The sequence below is a fragment of the Panicum hallii genome, chromosome 2 (assembly GCF_002211085.1).
Source record: "Panicum hallii strain FIL2 chromosome 2, PHallii_v3.1, whole genome shotgun sequence".
Taxonomy (NCBI): Eukaryota; Viridiplantae; Streptophyta; class Magnoliopsida; order Poales; family Poaceae; genus Panicum; species Panicum hallii.
The window spans coordinates 42264911-42283935 of NC_038043.1; the positions used below are offsets into that span (position 1 = coordinate 42264911).

The 19025-nt window shown below is 50.0% G+C and overlaps 3 protein-coding genes and 1 pseudogene across 6 annotated transcripts; 1 reads left to right on the forward strand and 3 right to left on the reverse strand.

The window, feature by feature from the left end:
- Positions 1–2550: 2550 nt before the first annotated feature.
- On the forward strand, positions 2551–6652 carry LOC112880212 (alpha,alpha-trehalose-phosphate synthase [UDP-forming] 6-like). The gene is made up of 3 exons (XM_025944717.1): positions 2551–5464; positions 5573–5846; positions 5978–6652. Exons 1-3 carry the CDS (start codon positions 3417–3419, stop codon positions 6302–6304), a joined length of 2649 nt encoding a protein of 882 aa, XP_025800502.1. The 5' UTR covers positions 2551–3416; the 3' UTR covers positions 6305–6652.
- A 2052-nt stretch (positions 6653–8704) lies between these two features.
- Positions 8705–11049, reverse strand: LOC112880213 (protein trichome birefringence-like 14). Its single transcript, XM_025944718.1, has 4 exons — positions 10833–11049; positions 10608–10724; positions 10006–10201; positions 8705–9932 (listed from the first exon to the last, which is right to left on the reverse strand). The coding sequence occupies exons 1-4, from the start codon at positions 10987–10989 to the stop codon at positions 9098–9100; spliced, it is 1305 nt and encodes a 434-aa protein (XP_025800503.1). The 5' UTR covers positions 10990–11049; the 3' UTR covers positions 8705–9097.
- On the reverse strand, positions 10952–15723 carry LOC112880215 (centromere protein V-like). 4 transcript variants are annotated; one of them, XM_025944722.1, is made up of 2 exons: positions 15112–15723; positions 10952–11081 (listed from the first exon to the last, which is right to left on the reverse strand). In XM_025944722.1, exon 1 carries the CDS (start codon positions 15570–15572, stop codon positions 15144–15146), a length of 429 nt encoding a protein of 142 aa, XP_025800507.1. In that variant the 5' UTR covers positions 15573–15723; the 3' UTR covers positions 10952–11081; positions 15112–15143. The 4 variants fall into 4 exon arrangements, with proteins under 4 accessions (XP_025800507.1, XP_025800505.1, XP_025800506.1 ...); XM_025944720.1 differs by lacking the exon at positions 10952–11081 and adding an exon at positions 12526–13349; XM_025944721.1 differs by lacking the exon at positions 10952–11081 and adding an exon at positions 12526–13475.
- Positions 15724–16396: 673 nt separating this feature from the next.
- LOC112880214 lies at positions 16397–17095 on the reverse strand (annotated as a pseudogene).
- Between the last annotated feature and the right edge of the window lie 1930 nt (positions 17096–19025).

The following is a 19025-nucleotide window of genomic DNA, read 5'->3' on the forward strand; positions in this document are numbered from 1 at the left end:
ATATAGGAACATCCATTAAGTGTTTTAAAGAACCACCGGATTTTTCATTACTCCCATATATGACAGTTTATATGTGGCAAAGAGGGGTATTTCTATGAAATAAATGTTCAACCCAGGATTCATGTGCACACATATGGACTCCTAGTTGTTGAGCGCACTGCCAAGAAAGAAATGCACGGGTCACGAGACGACCTAGAACAAGATGGCGCTTTGTGGAGGAATCTGCACCAAGTCTTAAAGAAACACGCCACTGGATACTGATCGCCCACACTTAAACCATTTTTTTTGGAAAGCTTGCCCACACTGAACTAGTACAACAAAAAACCTAGCAGCAGGCAGCTGATCCTTATCCCCTGGTTGACTACCGGGAGGCAACAAGCTAAGCTAGGCAAACCAAACACTCAAGCAAGCCCGCGTGCAGTTCATAGGAGCATGGACTCTGTTGGAGATATTTTATGCTGGGGCCGCCGGCTGCTACGGCCGTGTCAGGCGAGCCGACGGAACAGTCCACCCCGCCACTGCATGCGCCTGCTCCACACCCGCACTCAGGCTTGCTTGCAGTGCAGCCTGCCTGGCTAGCTCTCGACGGAGCTTGGTTTGGTCGGATCGGAGCCAAAGCTTCATCAACCTCGCAACTACTGCAATAATTAGTCAAGCAGGTCTCTGATTCGCGAGAACCTTAATTATTAGCCACCCATCACCAGGAATGCAGAACCGGAACTGACTTAATTTAATACGAAATTAGATGAAATTAAACTGGTCAGATGCCATTAGCATCTCTATAGACGTTGAAATGGTTGATGTAAATGAAGCAGACTTGATTTTTATTTGAATCATCAGGAGTTTATTTCTCTGGCCCATGAAGTAACTATTGCAGATAAAGATGAATAATGGGTTTACATGTAAAAGTCAAGCTTCCAACCTTTCCAGTGTAGTCGATCGGTGTTAGACTAATTACAAGATTAGATTAGAATCGTGGTTACACGAGTTATCCCTCCAAAACTAAGTTTGGTATTTTATCTCTTGATAAGTGAATTTGTTGCAGTTGTTAGTAAAGATCATAAAAACCTATTTTTAAAGGTGTTTAGTTTGAGAATAAGATAGGTTGGATCCATCCTTAAGGGAGAATATTCCCGCCAGATTGAGGTCGAGGTGATCCGCCCAAATCGAGCAGACCACCGCAACCCACTTCGATGTCATTATGCTCCATCTCTTAAACCAGCACGAGAGCGAGCCGGAGGCGGGGCGGGGTGAGCTGAGGCGTGGCCGGCGGGCGGCCTGATGCGCGGCCGAGGGGCAAGCGGGCGGAGCGTGCGGGCAGAGCAGATGAGCCGGAAGCGGGCAGGATGTACGGGCAGAGCAGGCAGATGCAGCAGGAGGAAGAGGAAAGGGAAGCGGAAGAAGAAGGTGAATAGAGATAATGATACGTGGGTTCCAAAAAAGACCGTTAACATTCCGTTTTGCAATTAAATAAATAAAAAACTGGATCCAACCTAACCTAGTAGCAAAATACGTACTAAATTTGATCCAATTCATAAAAACAGGATAGACTCAACCCACACCTGAACCACACGCATATGCCTTCTAACTCCCTCCTCGGCGCGGCGAGGTTCTCCGGCCGGGCCAAGCTCTCCCACGACGGCTTGCTGGCCGCTGCGACAGCTGGGCCTCGGCACGTGCCGCGGCGCCCCCCGCGCCGGACACGTCGGTGGGCGCACGTGCGCCCGGCCCGATCTCGTCCGACGCGGATATTTCCTTCTCCCACGCGCGCGCGCCGTCGCGCGGGGGAGCGTCGGCCGCCCGATCGGATCCGACGGCGAGGGGAGGCGCGGCCCAGGAAGTGGATAGGGCTCCGGGGGGTGGGGGCGGCGTGGTCCCCCCTCGCCTCGGCAGATAAGGCCGTGGGAACTCACGCTTCCAGCTAGCTCCTGTACTGTGCTGCCGCGCTGCGCCACAGCCCCGGCCGCGCGTCTTCCGAACGCCCCCCTGAGGTTTCCGCTATTCGAAGTCAAGTGCCACCGGATTAGGATTCAGGCCTGCAGGGCACACGCCATTTTCTGGTGTCGGGCTTAGGAGCTGCCGGCACCGACGTACGCAGGCACGCCATTATGCGGCCGGTTTCTAGAAAATTCAGTTGACGGGCAGGATTGCGAAAATATCGGCTAGACAGGAAAAGGTCAAAAGATTGTACAACCAAGAACGGAACCACGGGATAAGAAGATCAGAGCCCGTGTCTCGCAAGCAACGCTTCCGTACTGCACTAACCACGAATAAACCCCGCCCAAATTGCACGATTAAGCCTGCGAAAAGGGCGTGCCTGCTGCCTATCCGCAAGGCACCGGGGGCGATGCTCATGCAAGCTACGGGTTCGATCCGCCACGCTTTACTCGTGACCTCCCCGATCAGCTAGCTTCACGGTGTAGGTGGTGCTGCGGCTGCGAGTGCCAGGACGGCAGGCGAAGGTCGCCTTAAGAACGAAATGATAAAAGCGCAGGGTGGTTTCGGCAAACCGGCGACGCGATTATTTTTAGCTGTCTTGCTGCTCCCCTGCTCTGCTCGTCCATCCGCCGCGGGAGCTCAGCTCGGCCCTCTGCTCGGCCGGGCGCGGGTGCCAACGGGAAGCCGGCCTTAAAAAACCCAGCTTGCCAAGCTTATCACATCTCCGGCCGCTCTCCGCTCGCCCCTCTTGCTACTTAAACAAACAGATCGGCCTCCCGGAGCGCAGCTCTTGCGATCCTCAAGGGCCAGCCCACCCGCACGCGACCCGAAGCCAGGAATCGCTTCCCACCCGGCGGCCACCACCAGCACCAGTGCTCTCTCCCTGTCGGCAAATCCGGCCTCCCTCCCGCCCGCTCGCAATCCCCCCTCCCTCGAAAGGGCTTCGCTTGGCTTCGCTCGCTCCGCCAAATCAGTTCCGTCTCTTGCTGAGGCAGCCGGCGGGGCGGTGCGCGATTGAGAGCGAGGGGAGGGCAAATGCTGGTCCGGGTGGGAGCGGAGCGGTCGTCGGCGGCGAACGCGCGGGATTCCCTTGTCCCCTGGCGGTCTGGCGAGATAGTGGGCGTCCGAGCTGGAGCACCTGAGATGTTGCTTCTGCTCGTTCGCCTGGGTTGATCTCGGCCGAAAGCTCTCGGGTTTTTGTTTTTGTTTTCGGAAAGGGAGGGAGCGGGGCGGCGGCCCTTTTGGTCTCTGATTATTGCTTCCCCCGCCGATTCGATTCCTCGCCTGGGTCCTCTCTTCGACCGGATCCTTTGCCTCCTTGTCCGGGCATTCGTGCTCCGCTCCTTGGGTCTGTAAATTGTTTGCTGAATCCCAAATCCTCAGAGGTTTTGGTGGAGATTTGTGTAAGGGGGCGAGTGGGCGGTGAAAGATCAAATCTTGGAGGGGGCGAGGCTGGTTCGTGATCCGGGCGCGCGGGGATGGTGTCGAGATCCTACTCCAACCTCCTGGAGCTCGCCTCCGGGGGCGGTGGCGGCGGGGAGCCGCTGCCGTCGCTGGGGCGCCGCCGGGTGCCGCGCGTCGTCACGGCGTCCGGCATTGTGCCGGGCCTCGACGCCTCCGACGACGACGACGACGACGACGCCGCCGACGCCGCCTCCGCGGCCTCCGACCACTCCTCCCACGCACCGCGTGAGCGCGTCATCATCGTCGCCAACCAGCTCCCCGTGCGCGCCGCGCGCCGCCCGGGCGGCGCCGGGTGGGACTTCGCGTGGGACGAGGACAGCCTCCTGCTGCAGGTCAAGGACAGCCTCCGCGCGCACCACGGCCGCGGGGACGTCGAGTTCGTCTACGTCGGCGGCCTCCGCGACGACGTGCCCCCCGCCGAACACGACCAGGTCGCGCACGAGCTCCTCGAGGGATTCCGCTGCGTGCCCACCTTCCTGCCCGCCGACCTCCGCTCCAGGTTCTACCACGGCTTCTGTAAGCAGCAGCTCTGGCCACTGTTCCATTACATGCTGCCACTGTCGCCGGAGCTCGGCGGACGCTTCGACCGCCTGCTCTGGCAGGCCTACGTCTCCGTCAACAAGATCTTCGCGGACAAGATCCTGGAGGTGATCAGCCCCGACGAGGACTTTGTGTGGGTGCACGATTACCACCTCATGGTGCTGCCCACATTCCTGCGAAAGCGATTCAACCGGGTCAAGCTCGGCTTCTTCCTGCACAGTCCGTTCCCCTCGTCGGAGATCTACAAGACCCTGCCTGTGCGCGAGGAGCTGCTCCGGTCGCTGCTGAATGCCGATCTGATTGGGTTCCACACCTTTGATTATGCCAGACACTTCTTGTCATGCTGCAGCAGGATGCTCGGGCTGAAGTACGAGTCGCAGAGGGGCTACATTGCACTGGAGTACTATGGACGAACAGTCACAATCAAGATCTTGCCAGTGGGGGTTCACTTGGAGCAGTTACAGTCAGTCCTTAATCTCCGAGAGACTGCAGTCAAGGTGGCCGAGCTTCTGAAGCAGTTCAATCATCAGAACCGGATGCTGTTGCTTGGTGTTGATGATATGGATATCTTCAAAGGCATTAGCTTGAAGCTTTTGGCGTTTGAGCAGCTGCTGATGCAGCATCCAGAGTGGCGGGGAAGGGTGGTGCTGGTTCAGATTGCCAATCCGGCAAGGGGGAAGGGAAAGGATGTGAAAGAGGTACAGGAAGAGAGCGATGCAATGGTAAAGCGCATCAATGATGCATTCGGGCAGCCAGATTACCAGCCCGTTATACTGATCGATAAGCCACTACAATTCTATGAGAGGATGGCATACTATGTTGTTGCCGAGTGCTGCTTAGTTACTGCAGTGAGAGATGGCATGAATCTTATCCCGTATGAGTACATTATTGCTCGACAAGGGAATGAGATGATCGACAGGATCCTAGGTCTTGGCCCGTCTTCAAGGAAGAAGAGCATGCTTGTTGTCTCAGAGTTCATTGGCTGCTCGCCCTCCCTAAGTGGCGCGATCAGGGTGAACCCTTGGAACATTGATTCAGTGGCGGATGCGATGGACTCAGCATTGGAGATGCCTGAAGGGGAGAAGGTCTTGAGACACGAGAAGCATCACAGATATGTGAGCACACATGATGTCGGGTACTGGGCGAACAGCTTCCTGCAAGATCTTGAGCGTACTTGCCTCGACCACAACAGGAGGCGTTGCTGGGGCATAGGATTCGGGCTAAAGTTTAGGGTTGTAGCCCTCGACCCAAACTTCAAGAAGCTTGCAGTTGAGCACTTGGTCTCAGCCTACCGGAGGACAACAAAGCGCATCATTCTCTTGGACTATGATGGGACGCTGATGCCTCAGACTTCGTTTGGTAAGAGTCCTACCTCGAAGACGATAGATATGTTGAACAGCCTTTGCCGTGATAAGAACAACATGGTCTTCCTTGTGAGCACAAAGAGTCGGACGACTTTAAACGAGTGGTTCTCACTATGTGAGAATTTGGGACTAGCAGCAGAACATGGCTACTTTCTCAGGTAATTTACTTCCTGCTATTTCCTAGCAATTTAGTCCTCATGATAAATTGACTTTTTTAATGCACTTTTATCTTGTACTGAAAACACCAATGCTGCCAATGGGTGTAGGCTGAGAAGAGATGCAGAATGGGAGACATGTGTCCCGGTGATAGACTGCAGCTGGAAGCAAATTGCAGAGCCTGTGATGAAGACCTACACGGAGACGACGGACGGGTCAACAATTGAGGACAAGGAGACTGCAATTGTTTGGAGCTATGAGGATGCTGATCCAGATTTCGGCTCTTGCCAGGCCAAGGAGCTCCACGACCATCTGGAGAGTGTCCTCTCAAACGAGCCGGTCTCAGTGAAAGCTGGCCTTAACCATGTTGAGGTAAAGCCACAGGTAAGCTTGCTGCTGCACACAACTGCAACAGTTACTGTCTAAACATTCAGTTGCCTTTACCTACATGTCGCTTCACTTCCTACAGTAATACTGAAAATGACAACCCGTGCATTTCCATGTTTTGGGTGCAGGGCGTGAGCAAGGGCCTGGTGGCGAAGCGGATCCTGTCGACCATGCAGGAGCGCGGTGACCTTCCTGACTTCATCCTGTGCGTGGGCGACGACCGGTCCGATGAGGACATGTTCGAGGTGATCATGGTGGCAGCGGCGCGGGGCCCTTCCTCCCTGCACCCGGAGGCGGAGGTGTTCGCGTGCACGGTGGGGCGCAAGCCCAGCAAGGCCAAGTACTACCTGGACGACCCCGCAGACATCGTGCGCCTCGTCCAGGGCCTCGCCAACGTCTCCGACGACCAGGCGGCGCACCGCGACGCGGCCACTGCTGACACCATCCCGAGGTGAACCACGCCGTTCCAACAAGTCAGCTCTAGGAAGGATGAGAACCTTTCGGAATGGAGCATCGCTCGCTCGCTGGTCCAGATGTACATTGTTCTAGGAACGAACTCGAGGAACACGGTCCCGTAAGTGCGTGCTGTGCTTGCGTGCTGTGCTGCTCCGTCAGCCGGTGTGTACATAAAACTCCTCCAGATCATCCCCACCGATCGCGTCCATTTCTCGTCAGGTTCCTGTCGCGCTCGGGCTCCCAAGATCACCGACCCGTGCAGCCGTGCTGCGCTGTTCACACCGGTCGCGTAGTGGGGGCGAAATGATTTTCCATCCCATTCCCCTTGCAAAGGATCATGTTGTAGATGAGGCTTTTTGTAGCCCTGCGGCAAATGATGGCGAGCAACAACAGTGGAGTGGAGTGGAGTGGAGGAGGTGGTTGCACTTGCTGACCCGCACGGCAACGGCACAGTTGGGGCAAGCAAGCCTTATCCCTGTGACCGAACGGGGCCAAGGGTCCTGATCGTGGCATCGTGCCGGTAGGATAAGGCTGCTGTCCGGCGCCATGCATCACGCCTGCCGTGTTCGGCAAAGGGGATCGAGGAGACTCTGGCCGCGGCGTTCTGGGTGGATCAGGTGCGTCTCGTCGCGGGTGGCCGGTTGCCGTCCTGGCCCGGACACCGGCGTCCTGCCTCGGACGGGAGGCGAAAGGAGGGATAGAGTGGGCACACGGTGCTGGAGTGGAGTGCGGCTGCACGCCAGAACACGCTGGCGGCCGGCCAGACAAGGGCAGGGCGGCTCGTTCCCTGCTGCTTCGAACCACTCCTCGTACGGCTCCAGACAGCGGTTTCGCGGCATGATCGCGAGGGGTTACGGCGATCCAAGCAAGGCTTCTTGGTTTGGCATCGCCGCGCCGGCGGCGGCTTGTCGTCCTCGGGGTCGTGGGCGATGACGTGCGCGGTGGCGTGAGCGCGCACGCGGGGGGCGAGGTGCGGGCGCGGCGACATCGCCCGCGGCGGGGGTCGTCGCGTCGCGCTCGCGCCGAGCCGGGCCGACGTGCCCGCGCGTCAGGATCATCGTCGCGATAAGGATCCACCGCCGGGAGCCGGTCGCGTGGGTGGGGCAGGGCCGGGTCCGCGCGACGTCGCGTCGCGGTTATCTGGAGACCGGGAGATGAATCAGTCGGTGTCGGGCTGGGTGATGGAGGCGGCGCCGGAGCAGGATTAGTATTCTACGGGCGACTTGTCTTTGGAGAGTACGGCGTCCGGCTAATCTTTTGGCAGGGTGATGGACGGACCCCTTGTCTGCTGCGCACAGGCTGAAGGATTTGCCAGTTGTCGCTGCTCCGTGGGAGGACTAGTGGGGCCAGTAAACACTTGGGTTTTGATTTCTCCGCACATGAATGGATCGAAGGGCTCACCGGCTCGGAATTTCTATGACACAAGCCCAGAGGCCACAAGGAACAGGGACACCCCTCAAGAGGCCTTATTTCGAAGTAGTTTGCCTCCCCTCAACAACCGTTCCTCCAATCGCTAGCTATTTATATGTTTACAAGACATAGCGGTGTCCAAAACCAAGAAGCTCTTCAACATCCGAAACGATTTGTCGGTAGCTGTTCGGGAAAGTGAGGATAACCGCACATTAAGTACCCACACTGAGCTGACTCATCAACTGAAACAAGTGAAGGTGGTTAGCCCTTCCTTTTCAGAATAGACGGTGTTGTGCTGGCTTCCAGGAGGAGAGCTTTGGGACAGTAATTGCTCAGCACGTATACATCAGAATCAAGCATGCACTAGAGGGAACTGGTTATGGATTTTCGTCCAACCCTTGTCTAATCCATGATAGGTTCATGATGCCTCAGCATTCTTCAGTCCTCATAATGTTTATATGAATGTTTCACGATAATTTGATTCTTCAGAGAAAAAAAAGAAGTTACGCTTCTGGCATCTGCTTTATTCAATTCTTCTAGAACAAGGGGCATAGATATGAAACCCCTCCGTTTGCTTTTACAAGCTGTCCATGAATTTGAGACTCGAACTTTATTTCGAGTTTTTGACGGGAAATTAACCGAACAGGCAGTATGGCTACAGACACAAAATGATGCATATTTGGAAATACTTTCATGTACTCTTTACTTAGGGGAAAAAACATTTAGCACTGTTCTCTAAGAAACAAAGAATTTACACAGAACATCAAGGGAAAGACCAGTGTTCCAGTAAGTGTGATTAAGCAATAGCACAGCTGCAAAATGACAACGTATCCACAGTCTGCAATGGTTATAAGATGCATCGGATATCATTATATCAAGTCACCTAATATCTGGGAAGTTCGTTGAAAAACTATTATCTTTTGAAATGCTACACAAACAGGAGTTTGAGCAGGTCACAAAAAATCAATGGAACATTGCACTTGGAAGTGTATTTAAACGAGTATATAGCATTTTGATCAACTTGTATGAACATTTTTTGGAAGAATATATGCTGCATGGTAAGCTTTGATAGGATATTACAGTAAGAGGGAAAATAAAAATGAATTTCAACGTGCCTGGGGAACATTGAGTAGTCAGATAGGGCTCTGCAGCAGCTGATTCCATATATGCTATTCTGATCAGAAAGGAAGCTGGAAGAATCTGGACCAAACTGTAAATTACTTCTAGAAAGCAATAGTATCATCTTGATTCTGTAAACACCTCCACATGGGTGAACTGAAATTTTGTAAATGTACATGTACTGCTATGGTACAAACAGAAGACGTTTGGGGTTCTATGGTATGAACAGAAAAGAATCCTGGGGCTCTGAAAAAGATCCCCCCCTAAATCTGTGCAAAGAGGAGCTCATTCCACATATCTGGTATACCAGGCAGGCACCAGTGCAAGCAGTCATTGATTCCTGTCGAACCTTTTCTGAAAGTAGAGTTTGAGATATGCCCCTCATCCCGTAGTTTTGAGATAGCAGTGATATCCAAAAGCTTAACCCTAGTCCCCTTCACAGCACTTTCTGCAGGTATATCAATTGAATGGTCCTGCAAGACCTCACTTCCATTAGATAAGGGAATGGTATTTCCACATGTTCCACCTGTGTTCCAGTCACCATTTACAAAGTGCCTTGGTGAAATTGTCCTGAGGAAAACTTTCATCTGAGGATGCCGCGCAAGTTCTGAATCCACCCATCTGGCAATGCTATGCAGTGTATGGTTTTTTGCGCGGTTGAGGTCTGCAAGCCTACTACCATTGCCTATAGGCTTCCCATCGGCATACAATTGCCAATGATTTCCATTGAATTTCCCTCTGTTCCAGTGATGGCCGGTGTTAAGTACTAGAATATCAAAACTGTTAAGATACTTCTTCAAAAATGTAACTGGCCGATCAAGATGCAATGCATAGCTGGTCACTGCACGTTCTGCATTCAAAGGTTCCAACTCAGAGAGAGTAGCAGACCAGTAGAAAAGAACGGTTGTGTTGGTCGCTGGAAATTGATAAGCCCACCCATCAGGTCTTAAAGCACCTGGGGCCTTGACAAGGCCATATTTCCAACCAACATCTTCGACCTCTGGGCTGTATTTGCCACCAGTTGCTATACACATCATCGACTGAAATTGCTGTCTGCCAAGTGAATCACCAACAAAAGCAAGAGTTTGGTTTTTCATCCTGAAATAAACAAAATATGTTAGAAGAACTCCATATTTCACGAAGATGGCCATAAAAAATGGAACTAAAATACCTTTTTAATAAGTTAGGCCCTGTAAACTCAGGCATCTCACAACCATGTGGCTGCCACCGATAATTCTCATAGGAGAAATGTGCACGCCGCATCATTCGACAAGCCCACATTTTCGACAGCCATTGCTTACACTCATTACCAGAATACAGTGGTCGCTTCTCATCTGCTACCCACTTCCCCTTTGCATAGTTACAATCTATGAAGTAATCAAACATTACGTGAGGCAAAGGAAAATAATCTTCAGATTCAACATATATGCTGTGAGTAAGAATGCTCAAATTTCATGTTTGCAAAAACACATTATGGTCAGCAAAAAAATTGTGGCTTCCAATGCTTGAGGTGAATAAACAGGAATAAATGGCACCCCACTGTATAGTTACACTATAGGATGCAAAAGCTGCATTCTATCATGCAAATGTAAATTACTAAGGTTGTAGCATGTAAAATGTGGAGAGACCGCATAAGTTTTGGATTGTAAACAAGCACCAGGAAAAGTGTGGCTACAAAAGCTTGGGTTAAGCCAGTAAGCATGAAACAGCAGTGGAGAAAATGACAAAGACAAACAAGTAATAGTAAGAGTAATACATTGCATAAGGAATTACCTTTGTTCACTTTGCCCCTACTTTTGTGCGTGTGGCTTCTGGAAGCTGGACCTGGAAATCCAGCTAGGCTTGCTCCATCATCTTCAAGATGTTCCTGCTCCTGCTGCTGTAGGATGCCTGATGCCAAGGGGAATACAAACACGTCACAAACACAGCAGAGAGTAGATTTTGAGTTGGTAAATGAAGCAGCAAGACAAAAAAGTTAGCATGCAGATTTCAGACTACCATGAGAGAGAACTTTTAATTGCTCTGGTGTTGTGCTAAAGATTGTGAGGACCGGGGCTCCTTCCAGTAACAAAACAATGATCGGTACAGTGAGGAGAAGCACCAGGCCGAAGCATAGCTTGCTGACGAGGAGCCTATGCGGACATCCACCTTTCATCCTGGGAAGGCAGCATAGGACTTATCTGGCTCCTCGAAGTCAATCAGATAGTAATCTAAATTCAAGTCCCTGGAGATCCAGAGCCTAGAAACCTGCACAGTTCAGGTCCAAATTAAGGAAATGCGCACTCATTGTTGGAGCTATGTTACAGATGAAACCAGCATTGAGATAGTTCAAGAAATAAGAAGCGTGCTGGAAGCGGCATTGCGCTTGATAATTCTAACAGAACAGAACTTTAGAATATAACATCAAAGAGATTTTCATTTCAAAACCATTTAACAAACAGTAGCAATACATGAATGGCAATATGCAATAGAGATGAAAGCAACATGGGGAAGACAGCAACTAGCAAGCAGCCAAGCACTGAATTAGAAAACGGAAATCTCCTTTCCAACTCTGAGCCCTTTCCAACTCTGAGCAATCGTGACACCACAATTTGGGGCACCGAGTGATGTGCTGAGACCAGACAACACGACCTTCTACTGACCGACTGACGACGGGAGATGGCGACACTAGTCAGTCCCTCACCGGAGGCCCGGACCACTCAAATCCTCTAATCTGAATGAACTAGCACATGTATCGCTGGGGGTTCGCCGATCAAATCCGCGCAGGCAGGCACGCGCAAGGCTAACAATCGATCACCCCTGACGATCCGAATAGAGGGCACCCAATCGAGCCGCATTCAGCATTCACAGCGCGGGCGAGATCCACCGCGACAACACAGCACGAAAAGATCGAAACGTCGGGGGAAATTCCCGAGACGCGACGAGGCGTACAGGATCCGAGCCTACAAGTTGTTCCCTAGGGCGAAGAATCTAAGCCTGCTACCAGAGAGTATCGGCGGGCTCACCTGCTCGTTGGGGGCGCACGGGCCTCCGAGCACCGCCGCCAGTGCTGAGGCGGTCGTCGCACGCAGCCTCCGTCGAGGAGGCGGGCGAGGAGATAGAGAGAGAGAGAGGGGAAGGGGAGCGGGGAAGGCAGGCACGTGCGAGAAAGCCGCGCGGAGAGAGGAGGGAGGGAGAGGGGCGCAGGCGGCGAGGGGGCGGACGGGTCGTAGTGGGGACGGAGAGGGAAGAACCGAAAAGAGACGGCGGTGGCAGGGGGCAGGTGAGGCGACGTGGGCCCCGCGTGCCAGCGGCTGATCGGCATGTGCCGGCCTGCCGGGGCGTGGACGTGTCGGCGTGTGTGGCGAGCCACCAGCCGGGCCGGACAGAGCGTCCCCCGTTTGGGTCCAGCCGGGCATGGTCGTGACTTGCAAGTTGCAATGGAGAACTGAACGGTGCCGCCGTGCCGGAGTGCCACGACTTGCCTCGTGTCCAGGCAAAGGAAAGCACAGACTTGCTTCGAGGCTCGGCCAAGGAATGTCTGTTCCCTGCGCTCCAAGCCTCCAACCAACGGGCACGGCGACCAACTGCAAACGTGGACAAGAAATTGTTTGGTTTCTGAAGAAAAAACGTGCCCAAAAAACTCTCTTCGAATAGGGCCCGATACATTGCGTTACCTTGTTGACAAGCCGCGACAAATGCAAGAACCATGTATGCAACTCTTATGTCTGATTAGACGCAATTTTCGGTCCATAACGAAACTTGGGCACGCATGACAAAAAACATCGGCTCCAAAACAAAACGACTGCCAAAGCATTAGCTGAAAATTTCGGTCGGCTGTCCCACATTTTGGCACCAATCAGATCGGCAGCAAAACCAATTGCCATCACCAAATTTCAGTGTGGGGGCAGCTCCAGCCTCCAGCTCTCAACAACCAGGCCCAACTGCCCAAAGTCCATGGGTCTCCGGCTGGCCAGCAGCGCGATAAAGTTCTTCATTGTAATGATTCACTGCCACAGCATAAAAGTGGCATTGGTAGGTTTAGGTTACCCACTGCAGAAAACCCTTAACAAAAGTCAGTGATCTGACCTGGCACTTTCAACAGCTTTTTGCTTGCACACAGTATCACTGCAATTTGCAGCAACAAATCAACTGCTCGCAGCAAGACAGCCAGTGCCTGTACTGCATCTGGATCCACATGCCACACCAAAGATCAGATCCTCCTGCAGCAGCTTGACAAACTTGTGGACATTCAGGAGCTAGCTGGGCGCTGTTGCTTCACCCGCGTATTCTTCAATCATGGCCAAATAAAATCACTGGTGGCCGGTTCTAGAAAAGGTGCCTCTGCATTATTGTCCACCAACCGAAACACTGATGCGCGATGCCACTGACGCTTGGTCACAAGAGGTTCCAGGCATCAGATCACCGGCTCCTGCAGTGTTCATACTTCATATTTTGGAATGCACTGTGCAAAGCTACTTGAAATGAGTGGATGTTCCGCCTTTGATACATTGTGTGGTCCATATAGATTGTACCCTTTTTGCTCATAGACAAAGAAGTTCAATAGTATCAGAAATCCAGAAGTGCAATTGTGAAGATGGGAGAAGAGAGATTAGCAGATTAAGGATATCTTAGTTGCCACTGGGGTATATAGAAATGCATCTAAAAAAAGGAAGCAATGAACATGGTTAAAATAAAAAGGACACTAAACTGATCCAAACTTTAGAATTGAGATGATGAGCTGAAAAGAAAAACTAAAAATGACCAGGTTCACAAAAGGATGTCTGCATATATAGAAGGAAACAAAAGCCGAATTAACCATATTAGATGTGCAACGTTTGGTAGGGCAGAAACCTCATCTGCTGTATGGTTCACTGTAATTTTCACATTCATTTTCAGCACCCTATTCCTACGGAATTCATGTAGCCAATTTCTGAAACTATCTTGTCATGTGAGTCCCTCTTGGACATCAATGAAAATGATTGCAACAAATTAGTGCACAACTTCAACCTACTATATTATCACTGTTATTGAGCATACAAATGCTATATTCCTGGTAAAGTATTTGCTTAATAGCTTCCTTTACTATTATACAGATCTTTTACACCAGGTACGACTGCATAGTCCCCTGCATCAGTTATATTCCATTTTAGAACTGATTTTCAGCAATGTGACATAGCTCTTTTAAACAAAAGCATATCACTTCCTTTTCTCAACCACCAACAAGTTCTGCAGAAAGTGACAAACTAAGAAAGCTTTGCACTAGATCCCCATTTGCTAGTGAAGCATAAAGAAGAGAACCATAAAGGGGCTAAAGGGTTCCAATAAGTTTGTGCTCAAAGAATATGCTAGGTAGATCCCTTTCCAGTGCGAGCCTACAAAAAGACTAAACTCTCCCATGCTGATCATCCATTACATATTGCGGTATCATCACCATCTGAGCTAGCCTCATTTCCCATGGCCTTCGTCTCCGTCTGCAGTTCGTCAATCCACTCCATCGGCACTGCTTGCTGGCGAAGCCATGGATGATCTTCGACTGCAGGGTGGTCATGCCTGAAAGCCTACAGCGCAGAGGGCAACCTCACATCTTTGGCAGAGTCTTGTATGTCTCCTTGTATCGGTTATGGATTCTACATTTATACTACAGCTTCTCCTGAGTTCATCTACTGTTCTCAACTTCTATATTGGAAAGTAATGGCCACTTGTTTGGAAACTCCTTGTATTGCCCGTTATTGTTTCTTTGCTATGTGACTCTGTTGCAGCTTACAATGTTGAATGCAAAAGGCCCATAAGCTACCTTATCTCTAGTCAAGTTAAGACCATACTTCATACTTTTAGTCTGACGAGACTTTTGAGTTTCGTTTATATTGCTACGAAAATTAAAAGATGTTGTATGCCTACCGTTACATGGCAAGCACTCTAAGAAACAGTAGCAATTCGGGCGAGTTATTCCTCCAACCCTCGATTTGCTTCATGTTTACTTTCTGAATTTTAACCAAATCGGCTAATCTCTTATCATGCTACTAAAATAACTTTAGAGGATGTGAGGAACAGATCAGTACTAATTTAGGCTCAGTCTCATACTTTCATGTTGTACTAGGAGTTGAATTGGGCACTGGCACTACAGATCACTTAAAACCATACATTTTGGAAAGTCCTAAGAGCAAAACATATATGATATATCACATCCAGCTACCAACTAGCAACTGCTCATTTATTCTCACTACATTTTCCACTACACAAGTTTGATATTCACCAAGACGAAGAGGAATTTAATCAAAACAATAACCAAACTGACCTTGAAGGGAAGAAAACAAATTGGCCTGCCCACTACTCCGCCGCCTCCGCCTTCTCCTTGGAGAACTGAGAGATGCCGCTGTGCCTGAAAAAATCCTCCCAGTTCCTCCCATCGAATTTCCTGTACTCGACATGCTTCAGGGTGCCAGGGTCGACGCAGGCCACGGTGACGGCGACGCCGTCCGGGTTGGACCTCGGGGAGTAGAAGGAGGTGATGCCGCAGACCTTGCAGAAGGTGTGCTTGGCCGTGTGCGTGCCGTAGGTGTAGGTGGTGATGGACTCCTCGGCGCCGGCCTGCAGCTTGAACTTGGCGGCGGGGACGATGAAGTGGGTGTTCCCGCGCATGGAGCAGTCGGAGCAGTTGCAGATCCACGCCACCACGCTCGCCGCGGCCTCGACCTGCCACCGCACGCGCCGGCAGTGGCAGCCGCCGCTGTGGACGACGACCGCCTCAGAGGCCATGAAGATCCGCGGGCCGGAGAGGAGAAGCTCGCGACCTTCAATTCCTGCAGTTGACTCCGTACCCCCGCAGGCCGCAGCCACAGGCCCAGCGCAGATTTTGTTTTCTTTTTCTTTTTACAAAAAACACGCTCTATTTTTGTTTCCACAGGAAGCCCGATCTGAATTCCCCCCTTTTCTCGATTACTCACTCCCTCAAACGTTCGTTCAATCATGAGCCGTCGTGTAATCCGACTGGGCATATGAGGATTTTGGAAAGGACAATTTCTTTGTTTTTTTAGAAAGAATATTAAAAGTCTTTATGCTATTGTTTTGGGTCAACATCACAATTGTGGTTTGCTACCAGCAATGGAGGTGTCTATCTAGAATGAGGTGATGAGCAAGGTTTACAAGTTCTGCCAAAATCTATGGGATCAAACCAGCGGCAACCATACTAGGACTATATGCAGCCAAACTGTCAACTACATAATACATAATTACTACAAATTTACAAAGTTATGCCACAAACTAAGATTGCATTTATGTAGACTTGAAGGCAACAAGTCCTTATTTGGACACCATACACCTTTCATATTTTGCTATTTTACGTACATCACCGTAGACAGTTAAAGACACCATTTTTTATGTGCGCGTACCATGTTTATCAATAGGCCAAGAAATCAGTCGCTCACTCAGTTTTCTCCCTTCTCTCCACCAATCATCTACCTTCACCAAGAAATGAGCTAAAAATCCTACTCTAGGTGGCAATATAGTTAACGATACGGCATTGGGACTGTCCCTAACAGGTAACCTGAGGGCGTCGTCAAGAATCAAGAAATGGATGCATCCGTCTCCACTGAAGTCTGTTTCAAGGAATGATCCATCTTCGCTACACAAACCACAAACATCAGCCCCCCAAAGAAGCCGGAATTTATTTATGCACTCGGCACACCGCCACAGCGGCAGTGCGGCACACCTGAGCACTGACCAACTCTACTCCTCCGCCGCCTTCTCCTTGGAGAAGCCGGCGATGCGGCTGCTCTCGAACCACTCCTCCCAGTTCCTCCCGTCGGCCTTCCGGTACTCGACGTGCCCCAGCGTGCCGGGATCCACGCAGGCCACCGTGACGGCCACGCCGTCCGGGTTGGACCGCGGGGTGTAGAAGGAGGTGATGCCGCAGACCTTGCAGAAGGTGTGCTTGGCTGTGTGGGTGCCGAAGGTGTAGGTGGCGATGAACTCCTCCGCACCGGGCTGCAGCCTGAACCTGGCGGCCGGGACGACGAAGTGGGGGTTCCCGCGCATGGAGCAGTCGGAGCAGTTGCACACCAACGCCACGACGCTCGCGGGGGCCTCGACGCGCCAGCGCACGCGCCGGCAGTGGCAACCGCCGGCGTGCACGACCTCCTCGGGGGCGGAGGCGCTCATCTTGGGAGGTGCGGAGCAGCGGACGGAGGCGGAACGAGAGGGAGTTGAAGGAAGCTTGGTAGTAGTTGCCAATGTATCTTTCGCTTGGAGAGACGATTTGGCACGGGTCTGTGGAGGAGAGGCACGGGTCCACGCGCCCTGGGTGGGGTAGGTACTAGGTAGCAGGAGCGCCGAGCTGCTAGCTGCTGGTTGATGCCACGCGCTGGCAGCGAGTCAGCGGTGGCGACGACCTCTTCGGAAGATGACGGAGAAGAACGCCGGGCCTGAAGGGGCACGATTTAATTTCCTGCACAATGCAGACGTCGTTTTGGGCCGCACACTAGATCTGCTAGAATGCATGTAGGAAGAAATCTGCGAGAATTTTATACGTCTTTCTGAAAAAATTTTCTTCCTCATATTTTAATGTTTGAGATTCGTGCGAAGATATAAATTCGTTAGATCTTCTTCACCTAAAACCCTAAGATAACTCCTCTCTATACCTTCTGCACTCCCCTGTTCGCGCCGCCGCCGCCATCCGGCCCTACGTGCCGTTGGCGGCCCTGCTCGCCATGGCTTCTTCCCGTGCGCCGTCGCCGGAGAAGAAGATATAGCAATCGATTTTGAAAAAAATGTTGATCTAGATTTTGATATGTTGAATCTATGCTCTTAAGATGTTGAAATAGTTGGTAAAAAATTTTGAATCTACTATTTTTAAATATTGATCAATTTTTCATAAAAATATTGAATTCAATTTTTTGAATTGTTGAATTCAGATCTCTAATTTGGATCCTGTACAATGTTTCTATTGTTAGTGGCCTTAGTGGGCTTTATAGATATATGGCTTATCCACCTTCCGAAAGGTATATAGGAGCTCCCAGGAATATGTGTATAGAAGTAGACAACAATACTGACGTCACCCACGTACGTGCAAATCCAAAACTAAAAAAAGCTATAACTATTAAACCGAGCATCCAAATTCTTATGACAAGATCTTCAAAATAAGATCACACTTGCCTATGTTTGCACAATATTTTCTATAAACATTTGTTAATACTAAATAATTAGTTTCGGCTACTGGGAACAAATATTTTAACAACATGAACAAATAATTAATTTAAAAAAAATTAAACATAACAAACAATTTATATACCTAGAACAAATACTATATGAACAAACAACAACTCTTATAATCTTTAAAAAATTTAAATGGATGAAGTTATGTATAGAAAGTAAGAGAATGTAAACTAAATAAGAATAAAATAAAAAGATAGGTAAAAAATAGATAAGCGATTTAATATGAAATAGAAAGATAAAGTAAAATAATTATTATATAAGAAACGAGGGAAACCAATAAATTAAAATATTAAATTAATAAGAAGAAAAAATGAAACATCAAATATTAATATCTTTATAACAGTTATGCACATAGTTTTAAAAAATAAGACACATGAACCACAAAAGAAATAGATGATATAAATATTAGACGATATAAAATATCTAAAATTAAAAATGGAGAAAATGTGAAAAGAAAGAATAAGAAAAAGGTATTGAAAAAATGACAAAAGCAAAGAATAAGAAAAGCAAGAAGGAATATCTATAAAATAATTACAAAAATAGAAATGAAAAAGAAATAGAAATAAAAAGCATGAAGGAAGCAAGGTTGGAATAAGGAAAAAGTAGAAAGGAAGTATCGGTGTTTTACCGCCACGCCCACCAAAGGATACCCTCGAGGTGGTGAGTTTGTTGGTAGGATGTCGCCGAGATAAGGAACTCGAAGGTGCAAAGGAACGCAGGGGTTTAGACAGGTTCGAGCCGCCGAGAGCGTAATACCCTACGTTCTGTGTGGTTTGTATTGTCTTTGATGATGATTCTCCCTGAGGGGGTCTCTGTCCGTCCTTATATAGTCTGGCGGGATAGGTTTACATGGAAGTGCTAGTCGGGTACAAGCCTAAGAATCCTACTTGAGTATTTCTTGGGTAGTTTCCTATCATGTCCGACTAGTTTCATTACTATACGAGTAACCTTAATATGAATAGTTACAACATATGTAGGCCGTGGATCATGTTCCATCCC

What these genes read in the sequence shown, in the direction of transcription:
- LOC112880212 (XM_025944717.1), top strand. Translation starts at nt 3,417, where the DNA reads ATGGTGTCGAGATCCTACTCCAACCTCCTGGAGCTCGCCTCCGGGGGC. An exon ending in GAACATGGCTACTTTCTCAG is followed by an intron (nt 5,465 to 5,572) that starts GTAATTTACTTC and finishes CAATGGGTGTAG; the next exon opens with GCTGAGAAGAGATGCAGAAT. An exon ending in ATGTTGAGGTAAAGCCACAG is followed by an intron (nt 5,847 to 5,977) that starts GTAAGCTTGCTG and finishes TTTTGGGTGCAG; the next exon opens with GGCGTGAGCAAGGGCCTGGT.
- LOC112880213 (XM_025944718.1), bottom strand. Translation starts at nt 10,989, where the DNA reads ATGAAAGGTGGATGTCCGCATAGGCTCCTCGTCAGCAAGCTATGCTTC. An exon ending in ATTAAAAGTTCTCTCTCATG is followed by an intron (nt 10,725 to 10,832) that starts GTAGTCTGAAAT and finishes CCTTGGCATCAG; the next exon opens with GCATCCTACAGCAGCAGGAG. An exon ending in TAGGGGCAAAGTGAACAAAG is followed by an intron (nt 10,202 to 10,607) that starts GTAATTCCTTAT and finishes ATTACTTCATAG; the next exon opens with ATTGTAACTATGCAAAGGGG.
- LOC112880215 (XM_025944722.1), bottom strand. Translation starts at nt 15,572, where the DNA reads ATGGCCTCTGAGGCGGTCGTCGTCCACAGCGGCGGCTGCCACTGCCGG.